This window comes from Gambusia affinis, linkage group LG22, assembly GCF_019740435.1.
Source record: "Gambusia affinis linkage group LG22, SWU_Gaff_1.0, whole genome shotgun sequence".
NCBI classification, from domain to species: Eukaryota; Metazoa; Chordata; class Actinopteri; order Cyprinodontiformes; family Poeciliidae; genus Gambusia; species Gambusia affinis.
This window is the reverse complement of record NC_057889.1, coordinates 2,565,216-2,581,089: the sequence shown is the minus strand read 5'-3', so window position 1 is coordinate 2,581,089 and position 15,874 is coordinate 2,565,216. Positions and strand designations below refer to the sequence as shown.

Here is a 15,874-nt window from a genome sequence, read left to right as displayed (position 1 = left end):
ACTGAATCAAATATTTCAACTTATGTTTTATGTTTAAAAATTATTGGATTTTAGAAAACAAAAGAATGATTATGATAAATTTAAGACAAAAAAACATTATGGAATTATTATTTTTTCTCTTTCTTATTTTTTTTAATCGTCCCTCCAACTTTATGCGTGTCCCACAGCGCTCCCTAGTGTTCCTCCATGTGGCCGCGGCCCTCACCTTGAAAAAACTGGTTTAGATTGTAGTTTATTGTATGATAATGTGGCCTGCCTCAGTTGCTGAGCCATTTAATTATAGGTCTAAATGGATTTTTGATTTGGTAAGAAGGACTTTGAGTGAGATTTTTATTAAGACTGATGGATGTGTGATCAGGAAATCAATGGTAAGAACAGAACTGACATCTCAAGAAGGCATAATCCGATTTGCAATACGATTATAATTTTATACACACAAATCAATAGGGCCGATCTGTATTAAATGGTTATTTTTCGATCTAATTGAAATTGAAAACATACTTTAAGCCCTGTTTTAATTTTAACAAGGTGATTTAATCGGGGTTAAACGAAAAGAGGGTTAAGTTTATGCAGCATGACATGCATTTGATGGAACAATAGATATAAATGTAAGTCAGATTTTCTTGAATTATTTGTACCACTTGAGCACTTTGTTAAATATTTATTTTGAATGCAGATTTGATGTGTTTTTGTCCAATCATAGTGTGGAGAAGTGACGCTCGCGCATGCTGACGCCTGTCCCATTAACTTCAGGTGTCCTGCGATCAGTCAGGCTCTGCAGGAACAGCAGCAGCTGCAGCATTCAGCGCGCTGAGCCTCACTCCTCAGTCCTGCTGCAGCTTTTTCTCTACAGGATACAAGTCCAGCAAGATTTTGTTCTTTTAAAAGGAAAAAAGAAAACCTCACAGAAAACAAAACAAAATTTGTTTTCTCTTGTGCTTTCAGCGCTGCAATGAAAGAATTTACGGATTTGTCCTGAAGACTTGCAGATCCCAGAATATGAGGTGTTGGCTGACTTTCTGCGTCGACTGAAAATCAGAGGAAATCGGATTCTCGTCTAAGGAGGAGAAAGAAATATTTTTACATAAAAAAAATATAAGTCTGAACTTAGAAAAATGGATACTACTCCGATTAATTCAGAGAAATCCCATCTGATAGACGAGAAGAGCGCGAAGATGTATTCCTTAAAATTACAAAGGTGAGACAATAACTGGATATCCACAGAATAATTTCCAATTTTACACGCATTTTATTGAAAAATGTTTGCTTAAAATGTGAGACATGGTGAATGAGTTATGTGACATAAAAAAAAACTTCATACAAATCCACGCGCGTGGTACGGAAATGTCCCGCAGCCTGGGCGTAACGTGCGCAGTTTGTTACTGTGCTGCATGTTCAGCATGGCTGACGCGGGCAGTTTTATGTGAATGAGCAAATTCATTTCCATGCTTGAGTTGTTTCTGGACAGCCTGTGACAAATGGCCCCGGGGGCCAGTTCACTGAGCACTGCTAAAAACTCATCATCTGTCGTTAGAGAGGGCGCGCGCGGCATGCGGCGGATCCGTGCACGTCCAGACCGCATGTCAGCCAAAATGCAGGAGGGGGTTGCATGAAGCAAATCCACACTCTGCTTAAGATGTAAAGATACAAAGAAATAAAGAGGTGGGAGAAATTAAGTTAGTTGATTTTGAAGATGAGAAGCGTCAGATTTGTTCTGCGCAAAATGAAAGTAGGGCCTAAAATTTTAAACATAACCGGAGAAAATTCTGGAGATTTTAATCTAAATATGTTTGTCTTTGAATGTTAAACACAAAATTCGATCACTTTTCCTTAGAGGCCTCATCTCGAGTCCGTTTCCATCATCTGATCAATGAATGTTTTAATTTGTTGGAAGTAAATCCTGCTAAGTTATTTCATGTGGTGGTTAACTTTTTTATTTCCCAAAAACAAACTGTTATCCTAAGAAAACTAATAATACAAGCAGATCCTTCATTTTTTCTGCAAGCACTGAGGCCCCCAAAAGAGGAATCAACTCTTGTTTGTCGATATCAAGCAGAGGTGCAGAGAGGTAGACAGTTGAGCATATGGCGCCGCTTTTGGAATTTCACGCACCATTTGCGCCATTCCTACGCGCTTGCGTGCGCCTTTACTGAGTCATCGTTTGTAGTTTTTGTTTAGTTAGGTGAAAAAGGTTCATGGGGCGACTAAAATACATACTTCAACAAGTCAAATATTTGCCTTTTATTGGTAGTGATTCTTAAATACCAATAGATTTAAAAAAATAAATAAAAAATTTAGATGTGAAAATGCGTACAAGTTATCCTGAAAACAAACATAATATTTGAGTCGGAATTCTGCTCATGATATTAAGAAAATGCTGGAAATGTCAGAAAATAAGGACAAAAATGATAAAGGAAAATTTGAATCGCGTTAATGTGTTTACATCAAGGCCCAGTTTGCAGAACAGAAAACTATTATAATTTTTAGGTGGAAACGTTGCATCATTTCAAGATTATGGCTTCAATCTCATCAGGAATCAGAAATGTGAACAACCTTTAAGGTTTTTATCAGGGGCGCTTCTAGACAGTTTTTTTAAAGGGCCAGAGGGGCACTAACAACTTTAAGGTGGCACAACTGAACCAAAAGCCAGAGTTTTATTAAAATATTATTATGGTGAGATGATCAAATTTATGTCTAATAAAAAAAAAAATGCATATTTGAACCAAAAACATCTGAGATTATGAGTTAGCACATCCTATTTTAACCCCCGCAAATTATTTTCAAAATGATTCAGATAAATTAATGGATAGATTTTTTTCTCCAATAAGTCACTTATATTTCTGAAAACATATTGTGTTCTGGCTCGTTTTTTGTTAAAAATAATTTGCTTTCTGATAGTTCTCATTTAGATCAACCAATGGTCATAATAGTCATTTTTCCAGCTTTAAAGCTTGAAAAATTAAAAATGACAGACATTATTTTGCCACTGAAGAAAAATGGAACATATTGACATTTTCCTTAATACAAGATGTGTTACAGTATAAATCTTTTGAGAATTGGAAATTTATTTAGCACAAGTTAGGTCTGACCCCTTGCTTTGTCTGACTGGTCGTCCAAAACCCAAAAATATGTAGTTTATTGTTCTAATTATGTAAGAAAGACAGAGAAACTTTGTGTTTTTCTGTAAATAAGTCTAACAGTTTTAATTAATATCATCTGTAAATTTTCTGGGCCTTCTGTATATGAAATTGTTATGAATATGAAATTAATTCCTTAACATGAACTGTAAGAACCAATGTTCATCAGAAGGTTCAGTTTTTAACAACCAGCAACCAAAAATAAACCAGGATTAGCATTTGGGTTGTTAATTTTTCTTGGTTTGCATTTTGCCTTTTATTTGACTTTGTGTTAATTTTGGAGCAAAACTGATTGTCAAAACCCAATAATAGTTCTATGATGCATTTCACTTCAGAGAAAGTCTAGAGAAACGTTAATAACGCAGACTAGAGCAAAGCAAAACTTAGCAGCTCAAAATGTTTGTGTCTTTTCTCAGGTTTAAATGCACAAAGTTAAAACTTCTGGCTTTTAGCTGTTTCTGAATGACTGAAAAAAGTCAACAAATGCCTAAAGATTACAGCGTAGCAGATAAATATAATATATGATATACAGACTGGTCGCATTTTCCTCAATCCTGTTTTGCTGCATAAACATAAAATCTCAGGTGTTTAAAGGTAACAAAGATGTTTTAGAAAGTACCAAGACTTGGATGTTTTATCGACTTTCTCTCAAAATGCAGAAACTAAATCCTTTGTGTTTAAGGCTATTTCTCAGTTCTCTTTTGGTTATTCTGATTAGTTTATTTCATTTAATCAATATTTTAGTATTTGCAGGGTCTGTGTTGCCAATGCTGACACAGATACTTTTAATTGCCATCAAACTTCTGATCTTCAGGTGTTTTTATGTTTTTTTCTCTCAATTATTTTGTTCAAAGCTGAGAGAGAATTTGGTCAAAGTTTATAAGTGTCTACAAAATACTTTAATAACATATTAACATTATTTGTGTTTTCTACATAAGCAAAATGCAAACAAAAGTTTTTATCTTAGCATCCATCTGATACCAACTTGGTATCAATGTTATTGATATTTTGGATTGATCTGACCACTTTCTAATAATATCTATTCATTGCAATCCAATCCCAACTCAAGTCAATTAATTTAAAATTGTAATTTGACTTAATTCAGGAGGTCATGAACCTGTGAGTAAAGCTACAAATCTATGTTCAATGTATTGTGTTTTAAAGAAAGTTTTAGATACCAGTATTTAGAGTGAAACTGTTTGGTCATTGCTGACCATATATGCTGTTTATCTTTTGGTCAGTGTTTATTTATTTAATCCCCAAATGATTTGAGACACAAACTAACAATATTTGACACTTAAAACACTTCAGTTTACCTAAATATGCCTCTGAAAAAAGACGTAAAACCACTAAACTATCGAACAAGCTTTTCTCACTCTGCTTCCTGGTTCTAAAAAAGTGATGCTTGGTAGATTCTGGTTCTGGTTCTGACCACTCTGCGGATGCCTGCAGGTTTTGCCAGTGCTGCCTCACTGCAGCTGCAAAATACCAAAGTGCAAGTTATGCAACTACAGAACAGTAGACATGTAAAGTTATATACAACGCGATACAAAAGAAATGACCTTCCTCTGTTTTTGACTGAATATGTCAGATCATCAAGCAGAATTTTAAATAAGACAAATAGTTTACATAGCAAATACAAAAAGCCGTTTTCAAGTTATGATTTAATTTATTGATGTGTAAAAACTATCTACAGCAATTAAACCTTTCTTAAATTAAATTTTCTCTGGTATTTTAACGGTTTGGAGGTTGGAGGGTCTCCATGCCATTCCCCTAATCTTTATCTACAATTCATGCTTTTCTATTCACTTAAAGTCAGGATTCTGGTTGGACTGCTCATAAAATATTAACATTACTTCCAGTCCGAAGAAACATGTTGTAAAATTAAAATATTAATTTAAACCAGGATCTAAATAACCATAAAAGATTCTGTCTCTTTAAATAAAACAATAACTCTATAGGAAGCATGTTAATTAGATCACATGTTTCTCCGAATAGATTTGCAAAACAGAGTGCTATGTGTTTGAAAAATCATCCATATGTAAAAAATAATTTAAATAAATCCAACATCCTATCAAGTGGCGCTCAGTGTGTGTGTGTGTGTGTGTGTGTGTGTGTATGGAGTGTGTGTTTTCTTGTCCCCTGGGTGTAATTGAACAGAATCAGTTTTCTGCTTGACTAGTTCTTTTCATTCAGGACATCCCCTGACAGGAGTGTGTGTGTGATAAAGGGATATTGTGCAAAGCTTGCACTGATAACGTGAAGTGTGTGAATTAAAGTGTGTGTGTGGTTATCGCAAGTCAGGCCAAATTAGTTTTTTTCCACCTCATTAGTGACATCATTGCACCCCCATCACTGCACTTGGTAGGACCAGCAACCAGAGTGTGTGTGTCTGTGCAATGGATGAGTGTTTATATATCTATAGATACAAATATATCTATAGATATATATATATATCTATAGATATATAAACAGAAGAGGTTCATTTCTGAATTCTTGCTTTTTTCACAACATTTTGACTGGTTCTCTCATAATTCAGATTTTAATCTCAGCTGAATGCAGTTGATTGCATTAGATTTTATTTAGAAATATCAAGTATGTGACACATAAGCCACACTTTTCAGATATTTGTTTGTAAAGAAGCTTAAATTTCCTTTTATATTGTTTTCAAGCTTTGCAACATAGTAAAATTTGACAAAGTTTAATCAGTATAACTAATAATACAAAGTAGCAAAACCACAAGATGATGAAACATAAAACTTGCAAATTGTTCAAAATGTGTCATTTAGAAGATTGGCAGAAGCTCTAAGACATAAACTAACTGGATTAAATGTGAATTAATTTGAATGTTTGGTGCAACTCTTAGATTTTCTGTCTGCAGATTTTTTTTTTCAATCAGTCTTAAATGTATTCCCAGCTTGGTAATATTCATTTCCTGAGTGTGTGTGTTAATTTTACTCAGAAAAACAAACTCTGTGAGCGTTTGCTATCATTCAAGGCCAACAGCAGTCGATTTGACCTGTTTCCTCCATGAATGACTACTCTCACCGTTCATCCGTCTGAGTAAACATTGATTGCTGAAGAGTCTGTCAGGTTTCCAGTTTGAAATCCACTGTAGCTCTTCTAAATGATACTCCTGTCTGCTGCAACATTTACTCAAGAAAATCAATGGTGTCGGCATCTAAACACACTGCAGATTTGCTGCCATTACAAGAACAACACATTAAAACCCAAGTTGGTACAGGTTCACTGTAATATAAAATGATGTTTTCCAAACCTTTTCTAAAAACAAGAACATGTTTGACTCTGTTTCTGCATCCTTTTAGCTCCTTTGCAGACTCCAAAGAGCACTACCAAGACTTCCCTTTAAAAAATGGAGGACTGTCCGGTGCTACGGAGCTGAAGCGGCATGTTGGTGCACACTGCCATTTACCCAAAACTCTGGTTGGCGAGGACAGCGGTGACAAGCTGCTGGCCAAGAAGAAACTCTACATCGCTTCTGCAGTCTGCCTCGTCTTCATGATCGGAGAGGTCATCGGTAAAAAGTTCACAATTTTAGAAACTACACTGAAAGGTTTTGATGAAAATGTAGCAATTTTGGTGTCCAAATAATCAGGTGTGCAACTTTTTAATTTTTAATTTAAGTTAAGGTACATTTAAATACATGATACATATTTTTAGAGAAAATTAAATAAAATAGTTTCAGCGTCCAAATAATTACGTGCAGTATATAAATTTTAGATTTTATTTTGTTTTTAAGACATATTTACACAAAAAATAGAAATAGGTTTACTTTAGGTCATTTTGTTTTCTTTCTAGTAAGTAAAAAATCTAATTTTATTTTACTAGCTCACAAATAGTGGAGGTACTTCTCCAATAAAACCACAGCAGAAGAAAATCTTCTTTCCCTGAAAGCTTGATGGGTCCTGACAGCCTCCCCAGTGGAAACCCAGTGCAGTAATAGCTTCTGGAGTCCAGAAACACTTTGCAGTTTCATTATCTTGGTTTAGATCTTTGTAGTCTAACAAAAAGAACTTGTCCTGACAGACAGGTAATTGGTTGAGCTTCACTGGTTTCCTGGTTTAGCTCCATCTGAAATTTGATTAGACCTGGTGGTGTTTCAATTACAGCTGGCTGTGGCCGTTTTTGTTTGTTTCTATGTGTGTTAGTGAGTTAGCAGCTGTGTGTTAGCAACCAAACAGGATAAAGTGTCATTGAATATGACTGGAAATAGCACTTTCTTTGTAAAATACAATAAAAAATGTTTTTATAGATTCATCAAATTCATGTCATAATTTGGCTGCACACCAGGTCCCACTAAAACCTGGGAGTACAAGTTTGGTTTACAAAAGGAAACATCTTTATTTTGTGTACAAACTGTTCAGTGCATTAGATTCTGTGTAAGCACACACATTTTATTAATATGAACTAAACGTATGCACATACTGTGTGACAAAATGAGAAAAATACATATTTTAAAGGTGATGCAGCAAGTGCAATACTGTAAAAAGTTAACTTTGTTGTAAAGTGTGTAAACTGGCTGACATTCCTTTGGTGACTGCTGAAACATTCAAAATGACTTGCAATAAAAGAGTAAAACCTGAGGCTACATCCTAATTATGAAGCCCTTAAACTGCATGTTTAATCACCAACGAAAGCCGTCGTTTAAAGTTTAGTTTATTACTCAAGATTCTGTCAAGCATCTACAAGCTGAGTTTGTTTCAAACAGGAGGCTACCTGGCTCACAGCCTGGCCATCATGACCGACGCTGCCCACCTCCTCACCGACTTTGGGAGCATGATGGTGAGCCTGTTCTCCCTGTGGATCTCCTCCAGACCGCCCACCAGAACCATGACCTTTGGCTGGCACAGATCAGGTCAGAATAAACTTTAATAGCTATTTTAAAAAAAAAATCATTGGAAATGGAGATGGTGATGATGATGATGATGATGATGATGATGATTTTGACACACAGTAGGTGATAAGGATAAAGAGTGGAAGCAAACATTTCAACCGTAGCATTAAGTGCTGCTGTAGATATTAATGTAAAAATAAATGCAGTTGATATTCTTGAACTTTGATAGAGGATATCAAAATGTGCAAAATGTTTTGCACATTTTGCAAAATATGCAAAATTCACATTTTGCAGATTATTGTACTTCCATTTGTGTCTGTACCACTTCTAAAAACATCTTTTTTGGCAATAACTTAATATTTTTAGTGTCTGGAAAATGAGGCATTTTCAGAACTGCCTGTTACCTGGCAACCAAGGCAGAACTCTGCCCGTTACTTAGCAACCAATGCAGAACACCTTCATGTTTCGTGCTGCTGAATTTGTTTTGTTGTTGACTTACCAACCAGAAATAACTCGCTGCATTCTTGTTGGTTGTGCAGGAGGCTCTTTTTCTGCTTTTCAAAGATGTACGGTTTTATAATTGCGCATCTGTTTGCAGCCATTTTAAACGTGTTGAGTTCCTGTTGAAGGAAGCACATCAGGTCACATTTATATTCCAGCTTTTCCATCTGAGGCAGAAGCTTGCTGATCCGTAAAGTTTTGGGTTTTTGTGCAGTGAAGTGATCGGTTCCTGGTTCTGCTGTCCCCACAGAAATCCTGGGAGCGTTAATCTCCGTCATGTCCATCTGGATCGTTACAGGAGTGCTTGTCTACTTAGCCATCGAAAGGATTGTACGCAACGACTATGAGATCGAGGGCCATGTAATGCTGGTCACTTCTGGATTCGCCGTCATTGTAAATATTATGTAAGTACTTGGTTGTTTAATAGCTTTAAGCCAAATATATTTAAAAAAAACTGTTAAAACATCACAAAATTCAGTTTTTTGTCTGTCTGCAGCCAATTGATTAATAGGAATTCAGTTTGTACATTTTTGTTTAATTTATTGTTTATTTAAGTAGTAATTTGTACAATTTCAACAAATCTATCTCCAGGATATAAAAATAATATAAAAAAATCTCAGAAAAATAAATTCCAATCTATTTTTCATTATATTTTAACTTAATTTGGAGGATCACCGTATTTTTACAATAAACCCATCCAGTTTGTTTGATCTTGTTCAGAGTGAGCTTTTTAAATGGTTTATAATTCAAATTTTGATGGAAGATGAAACAGTGTTAATGGAGATTACAGTCCACTTCTATATATCAGCATGATGGTTATTTAGTAGGATGTCTACAGAACTATAATACTCCAATAAGTATTTAATTTAAAAAAAGTTAGAAAAGTAAATTCAGTTTAGTAAATGTAACTATTCACAACCCAACTGTGGAACTAAATAGTCTTTAGTTCACCACATCTCTTCACTGCAAAAGTAATAAATAAACTGAATCCCAGCTGAATTAGAGATGATTCCACTAAAAACAGATTTTTCTGTGTTTCTGCAGAATGGCCTACATCCTTCACCACTCCACCACCCTCCACCCTCATGGCAGAGGTTACCAGCAGATCGACGAGGACGGTCAGAGCCCCGTCAGTCATGGCCACTCCCACACGCTCCTCGGTAGCCATGGCAGCACGAGCGTCCGTGCCGCGTTCATCCACGTGCTTGGCGACCTGCTGCAGAGCATCGGCGTCACGGTGGCAGCGATCATCATCTACTTTCGGGTCAGATATAGATTCTTGTTAGGGTGAGACTGAAACGTCAGTTTGATCCTGTCGGCTCTTTAAAACATTCCCGTGTGATTTAAACTAAAGTTTCATGCATTAAAAGTTAATATTGTACAAAAGTATTGCGACAAATTAGATGTTATGTGCCAAGAAAACAGAATGGAAAATCTTCGGAGCATAGCGTTTGTTTTTCTTTTCTTGCCTTCAGCGTGTTAATATCTAACGTCAGCAGGAAACGCCATCTGATGTTTTTTCTTTTTGTTCTCTCAGCCGGAATATAAAGTTGCAGATCCCATCTGTACATTCCTGTTCTCCATCTTCGTCCTTTTCACCACCCTCACCATCCTCAGAGACGTCTTCAGGATACTCATGGAAGGTAGAGCAACATGTTAGGAGACATTATCACTTTTGAATTAGGAGACTTGACCGTCTGACTAAGTACCTGCCACATTTTTGTAGAGCCTTTAAAATCCTAAGATGCACTTTTTTATGCAACTAAAGGCGATAAATTAAGATAAAACAAAAGGTTAACAAAACAGAAAAAGCAACTGAGAATCAATGTTTTAAGACTTATTAATTGGACAATCTTTCAACTTTGGAAACTTATGTGCAAAATCTTCTACTCAACTGAGAAAATCTTGTTCTTGTGTTTGTATTTCTGGTAATTCTAGTCTTTTAAGTTTGATTTCTGTCTGTTATTTATCAGTAATCTCTCCCTGAGTTCTATTAATTAAAATCCATTTTAATTAATCACATTCTATCCTTTTTTCTGCCTTTGATCTCAGTAATGATATTATAAAACAATATTAAAGAAACTAAGAGCGAAGCAGGATCAACCAGTTAGTGCTGCTCGTTTATGCAGGACAAAGCCACAGCAGATGGTCGTATCCTGAGGAAGCAGTTAGACTGAAAATGTCTTCACACGTCGCTAAACCTTAAGACAGATAATCTAAAAGTTGATACTACAACAAGAACATGCTGAAGGTGCTGCAGTCAATTAAAAAAACCGACTGAACTGTAGACTGGTCTGTGCAGTGAGGGCCCCGAATCGCAGTAATTAGGAGTCTGCTGTGTTTCAGGATCGCCTAAAGGAATCGAGTTCAACTCTGTGAAGGAAGTGCTGCTGACTGTGAAAGCTGTGAAGTCTGTTCACTCTTTACACCTGTGGGCTCTGACTCTGGGACAGTCGCTGGTTTCTGTTCATCTGGCAACAGGTAGCAGAACACAGAACCAACGTGTGAAAGTGAAACTAAAAGGAGAGAAATATGAATTTAAATGGATTCATCAAAACCATGGATTATTTTTAACACACTTCTGACACAAAATACATGCATATCATTGAGAGACACGTACAACGGTGTACAATGGCCGCTGTAAATAGACAAAAGGTATACATTTCTGTCAAAACAATCACACATTTCTGACAATCTCAAAAATTGTCTGGACAAAACAAGAAAATATCTGAGCTTCAAAAGCTGGAAATGTGTGAGAAAAAAAATCTGAAACTTTGAGATTAATCTCAGAAATAATTCATTAAAATTAAATAATAGAGTATCTTTTCACACTAATCAGTACGTCCAGAATTTCATGATTGGTTTTGTGACATTTTGCAATAAAAATCACTAATTTTGAAGATAATTTAGAAATATTTGCAAAAAAATGTGCACTTGTTTGATGGTTAATGTGACTTTTTGTTACGATGGCATATTAGGGCAATTGCATAAAGAAATTAAAAAGGGAGAGGTAAATTTCCACTGAAAACTCATAAAGTTTTATATTAATTTCAGAAAATTTTCTAGAAAAAACAAGGAGTTTCAAAAGTCTGAAAGTTTTGACTTTTGGATTTTTTGTTGTTGAAATTTTCAAAAGTAATAAAATAAAAACATTTTGACTTTTGAAACTCAGAAATTTCTGAGATGAATTTCAGAATTTACATTTTTTTCTGGTGGAGTTGTTCTCCTCTATTTCTATCTACAATGTCCCCAATACACTGTCAGAGACACGAGTAAAATATGGTCACTGCTTGTGTTTCTCCATCAGAGGAAGGCGCCGACACTCAGTCGGTGCTTCAGGAGGCCACAGAGCTGCTCTACACCAAGTTTGGTTTCCAGAACATCACCGTCCAGGTGGAGCTTTACTCTGAAGAGATGAGCCACTGCTCCCACTGCCAGGACCCCAGGAACTGACATCCAGACTCCAATCAACTGGACCCAAACGGACTTGGAACGACTCAAAGACACGCTCACAACATTTTCCACAGGTCGGGCTTCACTGCTGACAGTTGTGCCACATTCATCCTGCAGCTTCCTGGTGAAGGAGTTGAACCGGCTTTTTTGGCAGATCAATGTATTGGACAGAAAGTTACAAGAAATTAGACAGCAAACTCATCCATGTGTTTATAAAGCATGCAGATGATGGTGATGGGGCTCATGCTAACGTTGAAGGTCAGTGCTAAAGTTTATAGCTTCACAAAAGGTGTGATGCATTTGCTTTTCAACTCCTTAAAAAACTACTTCACAAACAGACAGTGGTGGGCACAGCTAACTAAAAATACACGACCCCTAAAGCACTGGTTCAGCTACACAAAACATTGTTTGGCAGGAGCTAATGAGAAAGCGCTAAACTTAACTGCTGCGTAAACAGTCTTCAGTCACTAACTAAACTAACCTAAAACTTCAACACACGTCAAACATTATTCAACTGAAAGTTTACAAAACAGCCAACTAAATTAGTGTTTTAGAATTTATCCCCCAAAACATTTATTTAGCTGAAACTAAGTGTGCTAAATGTTCTCAAAGTTAGCAAAATGCTAAAGAGCTAAACAAAAAACTATTATTAGTGCTTTAGTTAGTTAGCATAAGTGTGCCCACCTCTGCAAAACACTAATAATAAAGGATAGAAAGCATGCTTGCTCAAAATATCCCATAAAAAAAACCATTAACAGAAAGAAAACAGTGAATAATTTTAACTAGCTGAGCTGTATGCATCGATTTAAAGTAAAGAATCTGCAACTTTTATGCATACAGCTATAAAAACAACCTGTTAGTGTAAGCTGAGAAACTGAATGTATTTTATCAAATACAAAAATTTATGTCGTTCTTATGATTGTCACTTTTCACTGCCAACTCTCCAGACACAATCTTTTCAACAATGGAAATCACTGCCTGATAATATTTATACACCAATATGATTGTTGGATTTCTGCTTTGAATCATTGTTATAAGCTTTAATTGTTCCAGAAAAATAAAACCCAGGAGATCTGCTGGTTCACTAGTAAAACTTGCTCTCAAATTTTGGAGAACACAGTGAAAAATGTCTTTAGACGGTTTGTAGTGATATTTTATTATCTACATACGTAGTTCCAACAGAAGCCATACGAAGTGCTGATTCCAAAGATTATTTTTTTTAAATGCAGAGCAAAGTAGAGTAAAGAAAGAATTAGAAATAGAAAAGTTATTGACAAAATAAACTCGTAATCAGAAGATGAGCCAACGTTACTCATCGCATGCAGCATCTGATGACAGATTTACACATGGATGAATTTGATGTTTGAACACTGAGAGTCACCTACCAACAATAATGTCACCATGTTTGTTTTTTCCTGCTTTCTGCTGCAGATTGAACAAAATTTGCAAAGTCAAAAATCAATTTCAAAGCTCATAAATGTTTATTTACATTTGGTGTTCTAATGGCAGTGACCAAAAATGCATCCAAAGTTTCTGTTAATGAGGAAGAAAAGAAAATCTGCTTATTGCATACATGTGGTTGGTGCCATATAAATACAGATACCGTCTTGAGATCAATCACTGTGAATACTATCTATTTGAGGAAACTTTGCATATATGCACAGCTGGAACCATAGAACCAGTCCTTGGCTCCCAGTTTTTGCTAAGAGCATAGTTTTTTGGGCAATCATCACAGAGTGTGTGTAAAAAAATTAAATATAAAGATTTTTATATAAACTATTCATTATTGTCCAAGTGCCAAGGGTTCTGGGTGATGATCCCTCTCTAAGTTCCTAAATGTCTTTTTTGCCTAATATTTCCCTTAAATAACATTTGAAAATGTCAGGCTTCAGAATTTGATCTCTAGTACTTCTTAACATCTAAAATGTAGCATTTCAGGAGAGATTTTAAGCTAATTTAGGTTATTTTAGTAGCAATTTGTAATCAGTTTAGTTCAAATTTGACAATTAAGTTACAGCAATGAAAAGTTTGAAAGCCTGATATTTACTAATACTCTGGAGTTCCTTGAACTGTAAAGGGAAAGGAGTGAAAACTGAAGAAGAATCTATTACAAATAGATCAAAAAGAATTGATTCTGTCAAAAAACTCCAAAAGGTTATGATTAAACTCAGATGTTTGTTAAAATAATACAATTTATGACTTTAAAGACAAAGATTTGCAAAAAAGAAAGAAATTTTGAGATTAAGCTTAGAGATTTTTGATTTTTCAAACTTAAAGATTTTCTTGTTTTTTCTGCAAAATTTTTTAGAATAATCTGATTTATGATTTTCTTCTTTTTAAATTTTTCAAACTGAGAAATTTTCTTGTTTTTTTTTTTCTGTCAAATTTGACAGAAACGTACTGCTCCTTTTTTGTTTGTTTCTGTCCTGATATGCTGTGGTAGCATCCAGTTGGCTGCCATGAGGTCAGAGGGCAGAAATGATTTAGTTCTGCAAACGAACGATTAGTTTCGGCTTCACACCAACATTCATCTCAGCCGTCTCTCATCGCTACAGCATCCATCCATCTACAAAATGATTCTTCATCCTGTGAGCTTTTATCTGCTCTTTGCCTCTGCAGCTCACTATGTTTGTCACTTCATATGTAACTACGTAGTTCTGTGAAGGAGGAGCAGGACGGGGAACTCTGAATGCCTTATGTTCATCCAAGTTTCCTGCATTTTTTAATTCAAGAAATGATTAATGCCGTGGTTTTGATCTTGAGAGAAAATAATTAAATTGGTACAATTTTTATTGTGGTTGTGACAAAGTTGAAAGTTTTACTAGTTTGTTGTAACACAGAGACACAACAATAGTCTAAATAGACCCAAAAGTAGGAATTGTGTAAATTTTGATAAATTTATCCTGCTGTATAAATCAAACAGCTCGGTAGGATTGTTGCATCAAACAGATTTTGAAGTATTGCGTCGGATAAAAGTTGATAAAAGCATCAAAATTCAAAGTAGCTAACGTAATTTTGAAAAAAAAAAAAAAAAAAAAAAGGCTTTCACGCTAGCTTGAGGTGCTTTTCGGCTTTTCTGAAATGTTTCAAGGAAGAGAAGGAAACTCACTTATCGTATCGGTTTTGAGGTAGGAAAGGCTCCCATCCACCAGGGGGCGTGTGTCTTACCAGAGGCATGAAACGTGGAAAGATTTCAAACTCCAAATCTCTATTTCTACATTTTTCTGAGATGTGCGGCCCATGCTAGCTTGCAAACTCTACATCTTGTTTGTTACATGCATAGGGTTAAATTTTGCATGGATTGTTTGTTTCGCTCCAAACCAGAAGACCGAAACTTGCCTAATTAGCATTTCCTTTTTGTGACATTTAAAAATTTTGCTCCAAATTTGCATGACAATTGGATGTAAACAGTTCCCAAGATTCTTTAAACCTCAAGGCAATTACAAACCACAAACATTTATTTTATTAGATTTAAGTTTGCTCCTGTAGAAGCTAACGCGCTAATCAAAAAATAATTAGTGCGCTAGCATAAATGTTCCCACCACTGTCAGTTTGTTTTTAAAACCTCCCCCAATACCTACATAATACTCATGATCTGCACTGAGTAACACTTTCTATTTAAATGTAAGCCATTAGGTGTTGATGTTTCGCACAAGTGTTGCACCTTGTGAACATTTTGTTCATTGCAAACGCTTGCATGGTTGTTCGCTGTTATTGAAGTACGCTGAGGTTTTTCTTGTTCAACTGCCAGTCAGAATATTTCGGCACATGCGGAGGATTAACTAAAGAATAAAATCTTTACAATTCATCGTTTTATTTTCAGAAATAGATGTATATTTGCTTTCTTTTTAAAATTATGATATATATGTAAAATTCTATGAAGAATTAAAAATGACACTGGATTTCAAACATACCAATGTATGAAGTT

At 35.4% G+C, this 15,874-nt stretch overlaps 1 protein-coding gene across 1 annotated transcript; it reads left to right on the top strand.

Annotated features, from left to right (window-relative positions):
• The first annotated feature begins 900 nt into the window (after positions 1-900).
• Positions 901-14,207, top strand: slc30a2 (solute carrier family 30 member 2). The gene is made up of 8 exons (XM_044106400.1): positions 901-1,198; positions 6,464-6,675; positions 7,867-8,013; positions 8,744-8,897; positions 9,538-9,757; positions 10,031-10,136; positions 10,840-10,974; positions 11,801-14,207. The coding sequence occupies exons 1-8, from the start codon at positions 1,116-1,118 to the stop codon at positions 11,944-11,946; spliced, it is 1,203 nt and encodes a 400-aa protein (XP_043962335.1). The 5' UTR covers positions 901-1,115; the 3' UTR covers positions 11,947-14,207.
• Positions 14,208-15,874: the final 1,667 nt, after the last annotated feature.

Bases quoted from the DNA above. Each gene is read 5' to 3' on its own strand.
- slc30a2 (XM_044106400.1), top strand. From the start codon at position 1,116: ATGGATACTACTCCGATTAATTCAGAGAAATCCCATCTGATAGACGAG. The intron at 6,676-7,866 runs GTAAAAAGTTCA...TGTTTCAAACAG, and splicing joins CATGATCGGAGAGGTCATCG to GAGGCTACCTGGCTCACAGC. The intron at 8,898-9,537 runs GTAAGTACTTGG...GTGTTTCTGCAG, and splicing joins GCCGTCATTGTAAATATTAT to AATGGCCTACATCCTTCACC.